Source organism: Kwoniella europaea, chromosome 1 (assembly GCF_036810445.1).
Source record: "Kwoniella europaea PYCC6329 chromosome 1, complete sequence".
Taxonomy (NCBI): Eukaryota; Fungi; Basidiomycota; class Tremellomycetes; order Tremellales; family Cryptococcaceae; genus Kwoniella; species Kwoniella europaea.
Window position 1 is genome coordinate 10,135,836 of NC_089487.1, and position 19,619 is coordinate 10,155,454.

Below are 19,619 nucleotides of genomic sequence, written 5' to 3' on the forward strand. Positions count from 1 at the left end.
GGCAGGTCCTAACAAACGGGGTGATGAGAGTAGACAGTATCGTGCTCGGGCGATTTATGGATGTAGCCTTGATTCGATGCGTGATGCAGGGTTAGAATTCAAAAAGAGGTCTGTGAAGGTCGGCAAAGACGGTCTGTACTGGTTTTGTTGGGCGTGTAATCAGCTGATACGGGAAGGGAGAAGGGGATGGGATATACCATTACTCACGAATGGTCATGAAGCCGTCATAACGGTGCAGTGAAATATGCTCGGGGGTTAGGCCAGGGTGATTGGTTATGTTGCATTGGTGGATGTTCTCGTCTTCCGTCGGTCGTGCTGTATATCTGGTTAGAACCTGTTTCAGTTAACGCCAGATAACTTGATGTAAAATTGATCAATGGCATTCGCCGAATTGGTTGATGATCGATAATGTTGAGGCTATTGGCTGATTGAATAGATGTAAATCGTTAATCGATAACCGTAAGAGAAATATGCTGGTTCAGCGAAGCATAGTATTGAAATTTTAAAGTTATTTGAGGCCACTTTATTTTCGTTTCAAGTTTAATAAAGTACAGTATAGTATGGTATAGTAGTTATACGAACACCCCAGAGTTCATTGGTGGCGTCGCGGAGAGAGAGCGATTGGGAGCTAGTGAAGTGACGAGGGATACTGGGGGATAGCATACTATCTTGAGGGAATTCGAGATGTAAGACCAGAGCAACGTAGTGTGGTAGTTTCGTGATGAGAGACCGAGGAAGATCCAGTATTCCCTATGGCTTGGTAGGGTCGCGGTGGGTATATGAGATGATTCGAGTTTGATTGGATTCGATAGACAGAGATGGTGTCGTTGAGAAAATAGATTTGATTGTTTGTAGAATATCGAGTATTTTGCGAGCAATGTACCTTTATATATAATCATTGTTAAGAAGCACAACCAAAATTTCTCATCACATGGATCCATATGACCATCTCTTCGCGGAACGAGTCATATTAATTCACGAGGGGAAGATTCAGAAGAGTACAGATTTGATATGAGGGTGCTGAATTGGGAGGTTGTGTTCATTTGATCATTGATGGAATATGTACATGTAGTTAGGCACTGAGGGTGATGAAGGGGAGGGTAATCCACGTTTACCAAGGTGTAGGAAGAGAGAAAAAGGGAGAGAGGGATGATTGCACTCTGGAAGCGAAGATGTATAAATGTATAATCAATGCATTGTTTGAACAAAATACCAAAAACTAGGACGAAATGATGAATATGAGTATGCACAATGGAAGAGGGATGAAAAGCAGGCAAGGTAATAAAAACCTCAAGAACTCCTAATTGTGTTTATTCGGTGGCCTTCTTAGCCTTTTTCACCTTTTTCTGCTTTTCCCCATCAGCCACCACCACCTTCTTCTTTTTCTTACTTGGTTCCTCTTTCTTCTCCTTCTGCTCTTCTACATTCCCATTGAGCTCCGAATCCACATCCATCTTCTCGTCATTCTTCCTCTTATTGTTCCCTTTCTTTTTCTCATTATTTCCACCACCACCTAGAATCGATATCAACTGATTCCACATACTAATCACACCCTTCATCTCCTTCGTCTTCTCGCCATTCACCAGCTTATCCCTCAATCCCTCTACCCTGGTTATATCCCATTTTACATCCAGGGTCTTCGAAGTTCGTGCGAGAGCCAAAGCGAATTTCACTACATCTTTCAATTTCGCTGCGTTCCATCCACCCTCAGTCTCCGCATCCTCCACAGTAGCATATACAGCTTCAGTAGCATTTCCGATAAACTCCTTTATCTTGTTCGAAGGGATAGTATTGGATTTGGAAAGAGAAGGTAGATGTTGAGTTATAATTTGTAACATTGTATACCCCTGTAACTGTCTATAAGTGTTTACACCTTTACCAGGTTTGACAAATTCCACTATGGCGTTAGACAGCTCGAATCCTTTGGAAGGGAATCTCTTGATGAATTCCAGTATGAAATTAGGATGTAACAGAGATGATTTACGAGTCATGAAATCTTTCAATGTTTCGCCGTACACTTCTACCACTGAATCATTCGATGTCGATGTCGATGATTCGATGGATTTGACAACGAATAGAGAAGATGATGAACATAGATTGGAGAACTCGGCTGAATGCGCCTTGATCGCCATACCGTGTATTTCCTTCAATATTCCGATTGTTTTGGAGAGATCAACAGAAGAAGGTACATCTTTAGGTTTGTTGAATTTCGATCGAATGATACCAGCGGCTTTGTTGGCTAATTCACTTTCTGACGATCCACCGCCTCTGACCAATCGCAGAAGAGCAATGACAGCTGAAAGGATTAATGGGTTGGACGATTGTTTCTTGGAGTATACATCGAAGAAGTCGAGTATTCTGTTCTTGAAATGTAAAGACTCAATTTGAAGATCTACAAATTGATATTATCAGATTACTGGCGCTGCACAAGATTCGCAACAAACTTTAGACTCACGCTTCAAATCTGTTTTCTTCGTACTGGCTGCTTGTTGTCTAAACACTTCCGCCAACTGTTCATCAACCTTCATCATCTGATCATCATCCATGTATTCCTCCTCGTCAGACTCATCGTCATCATCTCCATCCTTGTTAGTATCGTCAACACCTAATCCAGCTACATTCAAGGCTTCTGCGACTCGTTGTCTGAAAGCCGGATCGACATCAGGCAAATCGTCCTCATCATCGTCTTCAATGTCGGAATCTTCCGCTGCGTCTTCGTCTTCATCATCTTCGTCTTCATTTTCGGAGATTTCCTCGTCGTCCTCGTCTTCAGCATCGGAGGATTCAGCAGCTGCATCCGCAACGGTTTGCTCCAATTGCTATAAACGCATTTCCATCAGCTGGAAACCTTTGCGGTTCAATTTTGGCAACTTACAGCTACCAAGAGGTCCATACTGGATTCAGTGAATTCGGAAGAAACCATTCCGAATGCCATATTCGCCAGATTTCTGAGATCGTTTGATCCCTTATCGAGAAGGGCAATAAGAACATCAAGTAACGAATCGATCGGAGGATGCTCCTCCCCCTCTTCCTCTTTCTCAACGGTCAATGGCAGATCGAAAAGTTGCTGGATGGCAGAGTTGGCGTTCTGCAGGAGGATCGATCATCAATATCAACCATGTAGATCGTCGAAGAAGGACCACCTACCTCAAGCAAGTCCAATGCGTCCTCGACCTCATCATATGTCTGTAAGATGAAGAAGGCCAAGAGTATCTCCGAGCCTTTAGCAACTTCTTTTCGATCCTCCTTGACTTTCTCCAACGATGAGAGAGTCTTTAAAGCTTCTTTACGGAGAGAGACAATCTCTTCGTCCGCTTCGGTCGTGATTTCCACGTGCTTATTGTCTTTCTCCAGTAGGGCGAGGGTATCGAGTGCACGTCGTAGCCATAACTTGCCGGAGGTATCACAACCTTGCTGTCGGACAGTCTTTGTCTCCTCAGAGCCTGAATTACAAAGATCAGCACAAGCCCCGTCTCCGAAGATAGGAGATAGCTTACCTCGTTGAGAGACGGAAGCAGTAGTCAATTCCACTAGACAACTACTCAACCTCGATCGGCAAGCTGCAGCAGTAGATTCAGACAAAGCAGGTTTGGGTGTGGTGTGGATCTATATGATGCGGCAGTCAGCTATTGCACACCTACACACATCGTCGGCATTAGACTTACAGCGGTGATTTGACTTTTCTTGTCTGCCTTTCGAATCAAGAAGAAACCGTGGACCAGCAAGAAGTCAATGATCGAAGATATCCACTCGTCATCTTTAGGCACTGAGCCATTCCTGCACAAAGCAAGGATCTGATCTAATGCCCATAATCTTCTTTCGTCGATTCTTGCACTGTCCAAGCTATACATGGTGATCAGCACATAATTTGGGCGAGAGGGTAATTGTACGGCGATCTTCTAGATGTTACCATGAATTTGGCAGACCAAAGACTCACTTCTCACCGCCACTAACAACGATTTCCTCCAAGTATTTCACATAATCTCTTACACCCTGGACATTCAGACTACCCATAATCGTCTCAACAGTCTTCGTTTTCGTCACCTTATCGAAATCCTGTTTACCATGTTTGCCTACCAACTGACTCAAAAGAGTGAAACCAACTTGGCTATTCGCTTTAGTGACTTCTTGCACTTTCTTGGCGATTTGCTGAGCAGCTTTGTGGAGGTATCGATCAGAAGACGAAAGGTTGTTTATCCAGCATCTCATGAAGTTAGGAGTGAAAATTAGAGGCATCGAGTCGGAAGGTAATAATGGTAATGATCGCTCGAATACTTGGAATCCCCAATATCGTCTTTGTGGTGAGGCAGTGTTGGAAAATAGCGATTCTGATGATTGGAAAAGAAAAGATCAGCTTCTATTCGAGGTTTGAATAGGGTGAGGAAAGGGAGTCAGCTGCTTACCATCAACGACAACTCGGAAGAAATCCTGGAAAGGTGCTTCCCCATTGTTCCCCGATTTTTCACCGGACTTAGGGAAATAATGATCAAGGATGATATTCCACACAAAGTGTAATTGTGGTTTCCAATTTCCACTTGTCGAGGCAGATACACTCTCATCATCTTCAGCAGATGCTTCCTGTGTGTAGGATCAGCACTGATCGATCGATGTGATCAGATTTCCGGACTTACCTTGAGCACTCGACCGAGAGTTACGAGGTTATGGGAATTGAGGAGTGGGGTGTGCTTGAATGTAGGTGCGAGGTATGATTTCCAGTCGACGTCCTATTGTGTGATTTGATGTATCAGCATCGAGCCATGTATTGTCTATGTCACTCCTGTGAGCTGACAGTATGGACTGTACTCACTTCCACGTTATTCTCCAACAAAAGAACCAAGGCAACCTTCTCCTGATTCCATGCTTTCCCACTTAACACCTTCTCCACGGTATCTTTTAATGCCTGATCCCTCCATTGCACTTGACTATCCAGTAAGCCTTGGATGGCACCGACAAGGGTCCACCAGGCGCTTTCCCTCATCCATGCTTTCGCTTCACCCAATTTCACCAATTCGTCCACTACCCTCTCGAAATCTTCCCTGGTAGCTGCCTGGGAGTATAAGGAGTTTGACTGAATGATAGATGTTAGTCCGAACAATCGAGCGAACATCATATCCCTCTCTTCTGATCCTTTCATATTTTTCGTATATTGGGAATTACGTATGAGGAGGGATAAGACTTGAGATACCGTGACGGTTTGTATACGGGATAATAACTGTTGAGCATCGTTAGCACCCTAGAGCACCCATCATTAAATTCATCTGACTTACCTCTGTCAAAGTGACTGCAAAACCAAGTCTACTACTTTCTCTTGAACTTCCTAAGCCCCTGACCAATCTCTTCACACAATAAACAACATCTTCCGAATTATCTTTACTCAATCGTTTATCCAGCTTTTCGCTTTCCTTGTCCTTCACTTGAGAGTCTTCATCATCGGATGCATCAACTTCCATACCTGATTCGTCATCATCATCTTCTTCATCTTCCTCCTCTTCGTCTTCGTCATCATCGGAAGTAGCTGTAGGTTTGTTGGAGATGAATGATTGTTGGAAATTTTCGAGGTTCGATACCAGGGACGCAGAGGCTGTCAGACGGGTATCTTTGCTTGAGTTGGCCAATGGCCAGAATAAAGGCAAGATATTCGAGGCCATTCTGCTTTGCCAGGAAGGGTCGTTGTGATGGAGGGTATCAAGGATATTGAATGATGAATGATCAGATGCAGCGAATTCCAATTTTTGGAAACAGCAAGTGAGTGAACTGGAAATTGAAATTGAAAAATAAAAAACCTTCGAAAGGGAATGAGGGGCACCGGTGAGCCAGTGGAAGCAGATTACCACGTGAATTTGATCCCGCCGAGTTCCTCCCCCACGCGTATGTTATGTTATTTTGGGTCAATCAGATGTCTCGACGTTGGAAGACTCTCTCTACTCTTCACTCGCACATAGTCAAAACAGACAGACGACATTTGCATCAGACAACTTGGGTTCCCCAACAGATCACGAGGAGGTCAATCGAACCACCTTCCACCTCCCAGGTAAAACCGTCCTACTTTCCACCGATACCGCTTCTCCCTCGTTTCAACAATCATGGCCCAAAAACAGCGAACGAACCAAGCTATTACCCTGAAGGGGTCAACAGCTTTGGTCACAGAGTTCTTCGAGTACAGTGTGAATAGGTCAGTAATCTCACTGGCTGGTTATCTGAGTTGGTACCGGAATGGTTCGTAATAGCTGATATCGAGCGATGTGCAGTATCCTTTATCAACGAGGAGTTTATCCCAGTGATGATTTCCGGTAAGCCAGCTAGACAACTCGAACACTTGGATAGATCAAGCTGACATATGATGTGGGTAATCAGGATGGTTAAGAAATACGGTCTTCCTATGCTTGTCACTGCGGATGACAATCTAAAGGAATACTTGACCACCATCCTGTCCCAAGTACAGGGTGAGTAAAGTGACATCTATCTCATCACAGTCACCTAAGCTAATCGACATTGACGTATACCCTGTCTTTCATGCCTTTTCTGACGATGTCACTGTCAACCTCAAATCGTGCTCATGCTACATTCCATTCTATTCTCATCGTTCTTGCCTCGTTCGACATCTCCTCGCTCCTTCACGATGTAGAATGGCTCCTCTCATCATCTATCAACCGCCTCGTCTTAGCTATCAAATCGATCGAGACGGGCGAAACCCTCGAGCGATGGCAATTCGACATCCACACGGACGAATCAGCCATAAATAATCCTTCCCTACCTGGTGGGCCATCAACAAAGGGCAAGAAAAAGGAAAAGACTGAGAAGGAAGTTCAAGGTGAGATTAGAGAGATCATGAAACAGATTACGAGTAGTGTGACGTTTTTACCTATCTTGGAGGAGGAATGTGAGTTCATTCGAAGCCTTCGTGTACCCAACTCATAAGGCTCCAGACTATTTCCCATATTCGAAGAATGTCAATATCATCTAGTTTGACTGAGTTCCTGTTGCCTGCTCATGAAAGACCTGCTGATGATCCTTTCCTGCTGCTTTATAGGCACGTTCACTCTTCTGGCTTATACCAATGACTCTCCGGATCTACCTATACCTGCTACGTGGGGAGATGCGGACCCTCATTTGATCGATAGAGGTAAAGTGGAACAAGTCAGATTGAGAAGTTTCAGTACGAACGTGCATTCGTTGGAAGTGAGTCGATTGCAATCCAGCTGTATCGGTATCTGCTCATGCTTGGAAGGTAATGAAGCTGACCACGATGTCTCTCAGGCAATGGTGGCTTACCGAGTTGGAGAATAAGAGTTGAACTCTGTAGTTATTCGTTTGGTCTTACAGTGACTTACTTATTCAATGGTTTGGTGTTTGGAAAATTTACGATATTCATGATTCATAGCTATATACCATAAGGCATGTATACCCCTTGTACAGTACGATATATAGATGTTTCATGAAATCTGCTTCATTGCATGAATCATGGATTGTTGATCTACGTGATCTATGAAACGAGATCCTCTGCTCGACCTACACTCCACTTCCCATGTTGATAATGAATCCCAGACACACTACTTCTTGGAAGCCTTCAGAGCACTCGCAATACCAGCCATCAAACCCTGTCTCTCTCTTAGATAGTTCACTTTCGATCTTCTCAAATCCTTGATTTGACCTGATCTACCTTGAGCTTCTCGAACGACCTTAATTTCTTTTATGAGTGGTGAATTCAACTTGAAGGACATCTCAACACCAATCTTGTTTACTATATTCCTCAATTTGAAACTCGTATCTACCCCACCTCTCTTTTTGATTCCCATCAACACACCCGAAAAGGGAGATACGGTCTTCTTTGTAGCGTCCGTATATTGTAATACGGTGATTACTGAACCTGTCTTTAGTCGATCTGGATGTCTCCTTGAGAATAGGTTGTGATACTGTGATTTGGGAGCGGATGCATTAAGGTGATTGATTATTGACCAGCCTTTACGTGGAGTTAGAAGAGATTGGGGGATGGAAGTTGGGGGAACGGTTGATGGGAAGAGTAGTGCGGTAGGATTGAAAGGGTATGCTATGAAAAGAAACGACCAATAGGCATCAGTGCTTTACTCGTCGTATCGGATCGGCAAGAGTTATGTATAATTTTCCTGATACGATCAATGTGTATATGATGATGATAAGATAGGAGCTCAGACTCACACGATGAAGTAGGTTCAGAAGCGGAAGAAGTTGAAGCGAACCGTTTCGAGCTGGACGCTATCTGATTAGTGGACTGTCGTAAACCATTGGCAGCCTGGGCGAACAGACGGGATGCTGAAGATGGGCTCATATTGTTGTTCAGAGAGGGTTCGGTTGTTTGTGAGATGATGAGATGTAACTTTGCGATAACAGTATGGGAGTTGAGCTGAAAATATCGAAATCTCGAGGATGCAGGCAAAGAGGGATTTGGATGCATGACGTGGCATTTGACTCACAACTATCAGCCACTTGAATCGCATCATTGTACAGAGTACTCTTATACAGTCCATTCACACTCACATGTCATCCTTCCTCCCTTTCATCTCAATACCATTCGCGTAGTTACACATCCCAGCTATAGGTCTCAGATCTCACTCCTGATCACCAGAAGCTATCTTACCTAGCTTCATATTATCGCAAGGATCTGAATTTATCGGTGCACGTTTCGCGCCCAAATCGAATGTTCTATCCGATCAATCATTCATTTGCCACCTTCAGATCAAACATGGGTGTCTAGTCTTCAGCACCCCTTCATCTTCAACAGAAAGGACAATAAGTCGACTCGCCACTATCAGAGACGAGTACAAGTGAAAAGCAGGGAAGAAAGGATGGCTGAAACCAACATCAATGATGATCTCGTAAGCTCAACCATCTCTCTTGTTGCATCAAATACGCCGGTCAGCTTACGTAGATGGGTATATAGGTCTCACGTCAAGCGAAACTTTCCAAAGCTCTCTCAGCTGCTTATCTGAACCATCAGATCAAAGAGCTCGAATCGAAAGTGAATGCAGTCAATCTCACCTCGCCTCTCTCTCGATCTCCGAACGGCGAACCAAATCGCCCAAAGGAGAATGGAAGGGCTGAAGAGAGAGACCCAAATGATGATCTTGGTAGACCGGATGATCTGGAAGATCCCGCTCATGATGAGTCAAATGACGAATGGAGGGTAGTAGTAGTTGATGTATCTGCTTTGATGTGGGCTAAAAATGCTGTAAAGAGATTGGTGGGCAAGGGATGGGAATTGGTCGTTCCTCTTGAAGGTGAGTCACTCACTCCCTGATATCTCATGAATTCATTTGTGGATGTTGAGTCAATCCACTGACATGGTGAATGTTCCCAAACCTAGCCATTCGAACTCTTGATTTACTCAAGAAAGGTTCATCTCCCTCAGCAGTATCCGCCCGTCAAGCCGCTCGTTACATCGAACATGCAACTCGATTCCATACACTGTTATCTTCCGACCCTTCCATCACCGTTCAGTCAGGGACGAACTATAAGAAAGGTCGAGGATTGCGTATCCAGCGTGAAGAAGAGGTCCTACCTGTAACCTCAATGATCGACGAGTTAGCTCTACCACCAATGGATGGTCAAGGGAATTTGCCAATCTGGATCAAGAAAGTTTTCAGCTGTGTGGCATATTTCAAAAGAATCATGGATAAGGAAATTCAACTTCTTCAAGATGATTACGAGGGAGGTAGGGAGGTAGAGAGAGGATCGATATTGTATGTTGGGAATCCACCTGTTTTCGTCGAAGTGGAACAAAACAAAATCAACCAACCTACCCCGACCGGCACGGCCGTGAAGGAAGATTATACGTCTAGAGCAGATGGGCATATCGTTTTGGAAGAAGCTGCAAGATTCGATCTGACATTGGAAGTATTGAGAGATGATGATCATGAAGTCGAAGCGTCAGGATTGACTAAATCGTCTAGATCAGGAAAAGATAGAAGAGATGGTAGGAACAGGAACAGAAATAGGGACAAGGACAATAGTAGTAGAGATAAAGATGGACAAAGGAAAAAGAAGGAACAGTCTCGAGAACCGGTAAAAGAAGTTAAAATCTTACTCAGACGACCACCTTCTTTATCAGGAGATGACAACCATCCTTCACCTGAAAGTGGTAAATCGACTTTACCTACACATAGTGGTAATGAAAACAGTCCAGCTATACCTGGTCCACAGCTCAAACCTAGAATTGAACCTACACCAGGACAAATTTCACTCATGGCTAGACCCCCTCCACCACCACCTTCTCCGAGAGGATTTGCAGCTCCACCTCGAGGCTTTAGACCGCCTCCGCCAGGTGTACTGCCTGCTCCACGTCCTCCGATGGGAATGCGTCCTTCTCGACATGAACCGTTCAACGGTCATCGACCGCCTCCACCTCAAGGAAGGGATGGAGGTAGGAATAGAGGAGGTCAAAGATCCAAGCCCAACAATAGTAACGAATTCACCTTGCTTCAAAGACCCGGATCTCTCGTTCGACCCCCTCCTCCTACTTCTCCCTCGGCACCACCAGGTCCAATGGCCAGGATAGACGCTCCTTTACATCGATCTGACATGGGAATCAGAAGTGGGCGAATCGAAGGTGGAGTTGGGAGAGGTGGCGGTGGCAGAGAAGAACCGAAAGTGGTGCTTTTACGAAGACCAGGTTAAATCGATTTTAGATGAAAGAATCATTGTTTGAGCGAAACATTCCGCGCGCATTTGGTAATCAAGCAATGGTCTTATCAAGCCAAATGTCAATTTATGGAAACGACCCAGCAATCATCGATCCTGGCCAGATGAGATGAGTAATTGGGAACACTGCATCAATCGAAGTAACTCAACGCTTCTGCCAATCTCATAAGAATAGGGATATGAAATTGGACGACGTGCTGGTGATAGTAGTGCACGGTTTCTTTCAGATAATCCCCTGTTCCTAAGGGAGGGGAGGGGAAAGAAGGAAGGAAGTTTCCGTTTCAGCTGTGTTGTCGAAGAGCGATAGTGATTCAACACAATCCGAGAGGAGGTAGTTAGCGGTAGATAGTGGTATACATCGAATGCATACGTGCATTACCACAAGTGTTCAAGTCAAGCTCACATGCGATCCAGTCTGACTCAAGGTATGAGCTGACCATGACCCTCGACCCGTGACATTTCACATATATGCATGAGGATTCACAAATCATACCTCGAGATCAACCACTTACAGAATCCAAACTCGACTAGAGCCTTCTGTGTGGCATGTCAGTTAAACGAGAATGACCCTTTTGAGGTTTTTATTAATCAGCCTTATTATACAGAGGACGCGAATCGGTACCCAAAGGAGCATATCCTCTGACAGTCCCATCCGAATTGAAGGTGAATGACCCAGCGGAAGTATGGAATGTTTGACCAGATCTCCACCCAGTCGCGTCTGAGGTTGAGTTGAGGGTTGACTTTGACTTTCAGAAGGAGTGGTTCGAATGGATGATCCACCTGGACGAAGAGGTATTTCGAAAGATGTATTTGATCTGCGAATGCAAGGGCTATAACATCAGTTTCCAACTGGGTGACGAGATGTTAGTGAAGGTAACTTAGGTTCTTATGGGATCTTACTCACCTTGTTGACATCGTTCGTCGTATGTTTTGTAATTTTTATATTTACCTATCAGTATGAACACTTTTTTTTTTGTCTTTTGGGCTTTGTTTTTCTTCTGATTTTGGTCTGTTATGGCTTCGTAAGGAGGTAAGAGAAAGCAAAGTTGTCAAAACTATCAACCGATATCCCTTCTTATACCTTAGACTGCTTGAATTAACCCTGTTGCCATCCGTTGTGAATGGACGAATAGAAGTCAAATACCTCAGTGAACTCAGCAACATACTTGATCATGACGAAGATCAACCTACCTCCGTCCAGGATTAGTACCTAGCCCAGCACTGAACGTAGCTCCACATCACAAGAAGGTCTCCTATCCATCTCGCAATACCACATAAAGAAGGCATGTTAGTCTGGTGTGAAAGGAGGCGCTCTGCTGATGACGATTTCTACTCCATCCACGACATGATATCTGGTTCGAAGTGAGTTTTAGCGATTATCATCTCGGCTTTGCCTATTTAAGCGAATGTATAGCCTATCGTGGAAAACCGAAAGTAGAGTGATGAAGGTCAAGACTTCTTGCGGGGTGTCAATATGATTTTGACATTTCGAATCGTTCTCGAAGACCCGATGATGGCGGTTAGCGTGAGAAGCAAGCACTCATTGTATGCTGGTCATCAGGTGAGATACTATTGGATACATGCGTTTTGATAGTTACTCCAATTCATCTATCTTCTACTCTACTTTGTTATAATTGACCAGAGTTGGCTTTTTGGAACATCTCCATTGCTTCCTACATTAAGGTAAGCGGTAAGATGTGTGTGTCAGCTTTGAATGTCGCTTAATCGTAAACTCGATCACTCACTTTAGGATCTACACCTGCTTTCTGCAATTCTGCCATCAACTAGTGAATAGCTTCCAGATCAGCTTCGTTCAAAAAAACTATATATACGGCACAAGGTGCGACTTACAGTCTGAGCTGCTGCCCTGAGATCACTATCCATAGCCATCTTGGCCATCTGAGTCATCGAAGGTTGTTTGGTAGTATCGAACCCTGTCCATTAGTTGTGCAGATGATCAGCGTTTCATCATAACCTTGATTCTCTGCTCGCCGTCCACTTTTTAATCTGCCTCGGCCGAAACTTATTCCCTCTCGTGTAGTGAATGGACAAGTGATCGAGCTGATGTTGAGGAAAAGTCCCTGCTCACCTTTCTGCTTCATCACCTCCCCTAGATCCATTATAGCCTTGATAGCACCTTCATGATTCTTGACCTTATCTTGGAAAGCCTTGAATGCTGGATCTGCGAATGGATCTTTGGGCGTCTCGGAAGCTAACATACGGGGAGAGGAATGTAAGAACCGACGAGCGATCGGAGTGGGCCGAGAGAGGGAAGCTCGAAGGGCTGAAGAGGTGATGGATCGTACGGAACGCATAGTGAGTTGTCTGAGCTGTTTGAAAAGCTAAGGTGGTAGTTGATAGTCGTATAGATGAAAATGTTGAGATCCAGGCCTACGAATATGACGCTGGTTTCGATGGAAATCTCGATCTCAGGGGTTTGTCACGTGACACACCAAGCAGCTAGAGTCGGCGACCTCCGATGCAAAGTTGGGAGAAGTTGGAGAAATGTTTTGATGTTCCAGTTGAAAGATTTCAAGTAGTCATGATGTTTCAATTAACCTATCCATTTAGAAGACAGGTGAAGCTTGACCACGACTCTCGAAGCCCATTTAACCCACTATGGACAGACCAATAGGGGCTGCTCCTGCATTCGGAGCATCATGGTCCTCCATCAACCCACCCTTGTCACCCTGGATGTGAGTGTATCATCATTGTGCGCTTTGAGACCTAGTCACGATCCACCCGAAGCTGATTGTTATCGTTATGTCATAGCATAGAAGTGATCGATAGAATGGGATTCAGCAAGATGACCCCAGTCCAATCTGGTACGATACCCCGAGCGATCAAGAATCAAGATTGTGTAGTCGAAGCTGTCACTGGATCAGGAAAGACTTTATCATTCGTCATTCCCGTCTTGGAGAGGATAAGTAGGAAAGAGAGGAAATATAAGAAAGGCGAATTGGCAGCTGTGGTTATTGCTCCCACAAGGTGAGTCCAATAGTGATGAAATTCCGGTGGATTAAACCCGATAAGAGTATGAAGTACTGATATCATACGTATGAATTGCCAATATAGAGAATTGGCTGCTCAGATACACGATGTTTTCCATCATTTCCTATCTTCCCTCATCCCTAAACCCGATCCAGACCTCGATGGCGAAAATCAGTTATCGCCTCCACCAACTCCGGCAGACCCACTATACCCCCTTCCTATCCTCGTTACATCCGGTACACCAACACCGTACGAAACTTTCCTCTCACTCGGCTCAAATATCCTGATAGGAACACCAGGTCGACTGGCTTCGTTCCTCCTCTCTCCTAGGGGTATGTCCGTGGTGAAAGTTTCAGAGTTAGATGTATTGGTATTGGATGAAGCAGATAGGCTATTATCTAGTCCAGATCACCGAAGGGACGTAGAGAGGATCATGAGACATTTGCCGAAACAGCGTAGAACACATTTGTTCTCTGCGACTATGACGGATGCGGTTGAAGAGATCATTGGTCTAGGTCTGAGAAATCCAGTCAGGATCGTGGTTAATCTGAAAGAGAAGAAGAGAGGCGAAGAGGTCAAGGAAAGGAGGACACCTACTGCGTGAGTGCACTGGGATATCATCTCTATGATAGTGCATCTTGAAAGAAGGATCGTTATTCGGGTATAGTAAAGGGAAGACTCACGATATGGTTATCGTATAGATTGCAAAACACATATCTTATATGTCGACAGGCCGAAAAGACTCTACAGCTTATCAGACTTTTTCGATCCGAAGTCAACAAGAATGAAGCTGCCAAGTTCGTGGTATTCTTCTCCACTTGTGCTGCTGTAGACTACTTTTACCGAGTAAGTATTCAAGCATAAACATTATTTTCCCAATCTGGTAACATGAATATAGGAAACTATCTGGTCATGCTAACTTGTCTCTTACCAGATCCTATCACGTCTCCCACCCCTATCCTCATACCATCTAACCTCACTCCATGGTGATCTCCCACCTCGAATCCGAGAAACCGCTTTGTCCAATTTCGTCAATCACCCTTCCTCGCACCTTGCTCCAGCCGTACTTTTATGTACCGACGTAGCTGCTCGTGGAGTTGATTTCCCAGATATAGATGTGGTCATTCAATATGATCCTCCGACGGATCCCAAGAGTTTTTCCCATCGGGCTGGAAGGACAGCAAGAGCAGGCAGGAGAGGTAAAGCTGTTGTGTTATTGGGTAATGGCAGGGAAGAAGATTATATAGATTTCTTGGCTGTGCGGAAGATCCCTCTGACTAAACAAGATTACTTGAATTCGGAATTAGAAGAGTCGGAAATACCTTCATCGCTCGATCAAGGTGCTTTGGAGCTATTAGCGCAAATTAGGAAATCGATATTGACAGATAGAGAATTAGCAGATAAAGTGAGTGTCTATAACCTTTCCCATTCCTGCGTTTTGCTTTGGAAATTAGCTGATGGTGGTATGATTGGGATTGTAGGGTGCAAAAGCATTCGTATCCTCCCTTAGGGCATATACCAAACATGAAGCGTCTTTTATATTCAGATTACAAGATATTGATTTTCATGGGCTAGCAATTGCCTATGGACTATTGAGGTTACCGGCCATGCCCGAGATCAAGGAATGGAAGAAGAAGAGGGACGTTGAATTGAGGAGGATACAGAAGATCAAAGAAGAAGAAGGGGATGTGGAGGAGAAAGAGAAGGAATGTTTAGATTGGAAAGATGAGGAGGTTGATGTGAGTTATACTCGAACTTTTCTCACATATCCCTCACTTGAATATCTGGTTTAGAAGCAGACAAAGCTGACTCGTATCGTATTTGTTCGATTTGATAGTGGGATAAATTCGCATACGCTTCTAAATCCAGAGAAACCGCTCGATTACTAGCCCTCGAAAAGAAATCCAATGAATCTGCTAAAAGTGAAAAAGATTTGGAAGAGATTAGAGCTAAGAGAAAGATAAAATCTCAAATGAGAGAAGCTTGGTCAGAGCAGAAAGAACGTAAAGTAAAGAAAGAGGAGAGACACGATAAGCGAGATAAGAGGAAACAAGCTCAGTGGGAAGCTCAACAAGCTGAGGATCCAGAAAGTACAGTAGGACCAATAGAGAGTTTGAGAGCAAGTAAGAAACAGAAAAAACAAAGTCAGAATGATGACGATTATGATGAGGAGAATGGTGATGAGCAAGATGTAGGAGGAACTGAATGGAAATCTCTCAAGAAAGAGATACAGTCCGAGAAGAAAGAGAAGAAAAGGAAGATGGAGTTGAATAATGGTGGAGGGATGTTCGATGATTTGGACTAAATGGTTTATTACGTGAACGACAAGGATCGCTGTTGAGTAATCGATTTGATCTGGAAGAAGATGGGAGTTGAGTAGTGAATTTTGTTTTACATTCCTTGGAAATCAAGCTAAGTCTTGTGTAGCATTGTAATGTTGTTGTAAGTTTGGGTTATCATGCATTTCTTCATTATGCAATTACACGTTCAGACATTATTTGATCCACATAGCCATAAATCGAATCATTAATTGTACAATATAGTATATAATCTACGTGAAAACAGTAATACACAGTTTACAATAGCCCTTAAACCCATCTATAAATATGATTTTGATCCCGGAAAAGTTCATGCCCAAGGATTATCCTCCATATCCAGACTCATGGCATGTTTCGGCGGACTAATCGCTATTGAAGTTTCGACTCTTTCCACCACCTCACTATCGTTCCCACCGCCATTGCCATTCTCTTCAGTCGATGATGAAGGTAAGTCATCATGTGAGATGTAAACTCTCTCTATACCTTCTATCCTTCCTTCTCCTTTTTGCTCATTCGAGTCCCGCAAAGTCTTCTTATACACATGCGTTGGAGCCTTGGTCTGGGGTTCACCCCGACGTATTTCCCTCTCTCTCGCTTTTTCCACGGCATTCAAATCATCTTTCACAAGGTCGACCGCATCGGAAGGTAATGGTTTGGAAGACGATGCAGGGGAGACTGAATCGTCCGTATCTATCTCTGATTCTGAACTTTCATCTTCACCTAGAGAGAATGGTGATTTGCTAGGATTGTTATTGTTATCGTCTTGGTGAGGTATTTTGAGCGAATCGGATACTGCTTTGATCTTATGTAATTGTTTCCTAGTCCAACGTAGTTGATTCTGATTTTCTCCTTTTTTCCCTTCATGCGCACTATTTGAAGGATGATGCCATGCATCAGGCCGTTCGTTATCACCATCATATAGCCAATCCCCTTCTCCTGATGGGTTAGTAGAATGGCCGTTGGGTGTATGAGGCTGTCGATCAACTTGAGTGACTTTATCTGCCCCTAAATAGCGAATCAACCTCATGAATCAGCTTGCCTCTCTTCCCACATAATGCTATGGCTTGAACTCACATGCACCATAAACGGCCTTCTTGCCCTTGCCCTTATCGTTCTTGCCCTTGCCCTTGCCTCGACTCTTATCACTCCGCCTGCTTCCCGAAGAACTTGCCGAAGTACCTCTATCGCCTATAGGCGGTCTGAGTAGATCGTTACTGTATGATCTATTCCACTTTCCAGCCAAGATACCTTCTTCGGCTTCCCATAGCCTTTTCTGTTTCTCTTCCTTTGACACGTCCACATTGGGAAATCCAGCATATCCAATCCTTCGTGCTCTCTCGTAAAGCGTATCTTCGTCTTCGTCGACCGAGTGGAACGAAATGGAAGGAGCGTCCGAATCGGAAGAGTCACTATCGAATATTCCTCCAAATGTACCTTCATGTACGCCATTCGGATCATCTCTTACAACTCTAGCTGCCTGTTGAGGCAACAAAGGCGCGTATCCCTCTCTAGCAGCTAGTCTTACATCGACTCGACGCTTGAGAGCAGACAAAGGTCCAGTTTCGCCTTTGTTCCGAGCTTCATCCCCTGGCATAGGCATCCAATATTTCGCTTTTCCACCTTTGGAATATCTGAGTCCCGCTCGTATACGTCGTTGTCGACCTAGACCATAGTGTAATCCGCCCTCGGCGGGTTCGTAAGCCTGATAGGATACCCCTCGACCTTTGAACGTGTCTTTCGTATCTTCCCATACGTCTTTGAAGCCGAAGGCATCACGGAAAGCGTAGATGAACGGTAGTCGAGCCTACAGAGGGGAATGAGATGAGATCAGTCGGTGCTTTCGGGACATTGACATTGAGCGAGGATATTTGTGAACTCACAGCGTAAATATGATGTTGATCGATATAATCGCTAGCTTGGAAAGCATATTGCTAATGTCGACTGCTGATCAATAACGGCGACTTGCCATAAGAGAAACTTCACTTACATGAGCAATAGCGAAGATAGGCATCTCAAAGCAGACTAGAGAATCTACCAGGGCAAGGGACATATGCTCAGGATCGGTATAAGGACCGACTAATCAGAGAAAATCAGCTAAGCCATCGAGAAGATAATCTCAATGTCAAAAAGCTTACCTCTTTTGATAGCCTTTACAGCGACCAAGAAAGATATTCCGATAGACTGCCAAAAAGAGAAGAATAATATTCCCTTCACGCAGAGGAATTTGGCTAATGAGACAATCGGATGATCAGCTTTGCATCTTGCTTGATATAGTTCCGTAGACATGAGGGTCGACAAATGATGTCAGACTCACGGACGGGTCTGAAAGGCTTCAAATCGTTGTTGACAGCTACCCAAAACATCGCTAGACAGCTGAGTGGCAGTACAACGTGATGAGGTGAGTTGGGGTATATCTCAGCGATGTTATAAGAACAGCTCACTATAAACTCAGACAGATACTGGTATTATAGACTATACTGATATATGTATATCCCGAATCAATCGCGAAATCACCTTCTCTATATTTGCCCGTGAGTTTGAGGATGATAGTGGCTAGGACGAGCAATGGTTTGACTTGAACGTATTCTGTAATATCAATAGTCAGTACGATATCATTATATTCAGGCAGGCTGTGTACGGATATTGTTCCACTCACGTAAAACACCCCTTTTCAGACTTAACAACGACCAAGGATCACTAACGTCCATCGGACGAAGGAAGAGACTAACAGGGAATGGATGTGGGATAGGTGGTCGGCCGTGCAACAGTATGAGAAGGGATCGTTCACCACCCAAGTAGGTGATTAGGAGTTGGAGGAAAGTGTATATCACGAATGCCTAGTCAGACAAATTCAGCTTGATTGCATAGAGGAGGAAAGTTGATTCTGACGCGGAAGGAATGGTATACACACCTCATATAGATCTCTGATAGCATCGATGAAGAAGGCAGCTTCCAATGAGAATATAGCTATAAGTGATGATATCGCATATAACGGTACCCTATAAGTTCAATGCAGTGAGGTTCGTCAGCTTATGAACGAGTAATAAAGACCTGACATGCTTTTGATATCACTCCCACTCACATTACCATGATCCTCACTACAGCTCTCTGTAACATCGGTTTCCTATAGTTCTTCAACTGAAGTGTGATGGACATGATTGATACTCCCGTAGCTACCATATCGGACATCAGCCTCCTGAGCTCGTAGTAATTGCATGAGAGTATTTGAAGAGCACATATCTACTCACCTACGGCAGTGAAAGATCCACATAGCGCTAATAGCCATACTGGCAGATGATCTCCTGCGCCGTAAGATGGTAATTCCGAGACGATAGGAGAGTGGGTTGGAGGCGGATGGGGAGAATCGGGAAAGTTGGGTAAGGACATCTTGAGTGTCTGACCAAGCGGTTTAAAGCCTTGGAAGACAGGAACGATGTTCCAAGTTACTATAGTCAAGTCAAGCAGAGGCTCACGAAGCGCAGTTGATGTGTTTGGCCAGTGTGGGGACGAGATTTATCAGGCTGCCTGTTCATCAAGTGACGCTATTCGCTGAATCACCCTCCCCCTTTTGAGACCCAATTGAGACGATGAGAGGGAGGTGCTGTAGGATGTATGTGAATCAAGGTATGTAAGTGG

General features: G+C 44.3%; 7 protein-coding genes across 7 annotated transcripts; 3 read left to right on the plus strand and 4 right to left on the minus strand.

Annotated features, from left to right (window-relative positions):
* Positions 1-1,310: 1,310 nt before the first annotated feature.
* On the minus strand, positions 1,311-5,648 carry V865_003853 (uncharacterized protein; the record flags this gene model as incomplete). Its single annotated transcript, XM_066227640.1, has 11 exons — positions 1,311-2,392; positions 2,456-2,819; positions 2,876-3,088; positions 3,148-3,443; positions 3,498-3,606; positions 3,666-3,843; positions 3,938-4,328; positions 4,404-4,578; positions 4,632-4,724; positions 4,808-5,212; positions 5,268-5,648. 11 exons carry the CDS (start codon positions 5,646-5,648, stop codon positions 1,311-1,313), a joined length of 3,687 nt encoding a protein of 1,228 aa, XP_066083737.1.
* A 435-nt stretch (positions 5,649-6,083) lies between these two features.
* V865_003854 (uncharacterized protein) lies at positions 6,084-7,287 on the plus strand (the record flags this gene model as incomplete). Its single annotated transcript, XM_066227641.1, has 6 exons — positions 6,084-6,172; positions 6,249-6,290; positions 6,355-6,443; positions 6,626-6,880; positions 7,031-7,179; positions 7,258-7,287. 6 exons carry the CDS (start codon positions 6,084-6,086, stop codon positions 7,285-7,287), a joined length of 654 nt encoding a protein of 217 aa, XP_066083738.1.
* A 263-nt stretch (positions 7,288-7,550) lies between these two features.
* V865_003855 (ribosomal protein L19) lies at positions 7,551-8,305 on the minus strand (the record flags this gene model as incomplete). The annotated part of the gene is made up of 2 exons (XM_066227642.1): positions 7,551-8,047; positions 8,176-8,305. 2 exons carry the CDS (start codon positions 8,303-8,305, stop codon positions 7,551-7,553), a joined length of 627 nt encoding a protein of 208 aa, XP_066083739.1.
* A 517-nt stretch (positions 8,306-8,822) lies between these two features.
* V865_003856 (uncharacterized protein) lies at positions 8,823-10,650 on the plus strand (the record flags this gene model as incomplete). The annotated part of the gene is made up of 3 exons (XM_066227643.1): positions 8,823-8,852; positions 8,918-9,254; positions 9,341-10,650. 3 exons carry the CDS (start codon positions 8,823-8,825, stop codon positions 10,648-10,650), a joined length of 1,677 nt encoding a protein of 558 aa, XP_066083740.1.
* A 1,652-nt stretch (positions 10,651-12,302) lies between these two features.
* Positions 12,303-12,989, minus strand: V865_003857 (uncharacterized protein; the record flags this gene model as incomplete). The annotated part of the gene is made up of 4 exons (XM_066227644.1): positions 12,303-12,347; positions 12,420-12,458; positions 12,526-12,608; positions 12,764-12,989. The coding sequence occupies 4 exons, from the start codon at positions 12,987-12,989 to the stop codon at positions 12,303-12,305; spliced, it is 393 nt and encodes a 130-aa protein (XP_066083741.1).
* A 304-nt stretch (positions 12,990-13,293) lies between these two features.
* On the plus strand, positions 13,294-15,970 carry V865_003858 (uncharacterized protein; the record flags this gene model as incomplete). Its single annotated transcript, XM_066227645.1, has 7 exons — positions 13,294-13,370; positions 13,447-13,662; positions 13,750-14,265; positions 14,367-14,511; positions 14,600-15,070; positions 15,147-15,404; positions 15,503-15,970. 7 exons carry the CDS (start codon positions 13,294-13,296, stop codon positions 15,968-15,970), a joined length of 2,151 nt encoding a protein of 716 aa, XP_066083742.1.
* A 323-nt stretch (positions 15,971-16,293) lies between these two features.
* Positions 16,294-19,370, minus strand: V865_003859 (uncharacterized protein; the record flags this gene model as incomplete). The annotated part of the gene is made up of 11 exons (XM_066227646.1): positions 16,294-16,988; positions 17,058-17,787; positions 17,864-17,914; positions 17,971-18,059; positions 18,119-18,211; positions 18,298-18,356; positions 18,425-18,569; positions 18,640-18,820; positions 18,895-18,982; positions 19,066-19,156; positions 19,232-19,370. The coding sequence occupies 11 exons, from the start codon at positions 19,368-19,370 to the stop codon at positions 16,294-16,296; spliced, it is 2,361 nt and encodes a 786-aa protein (XP_066083743.1).
* Positions 19,371-19,619: the final 249 nt, after the last annotated feature.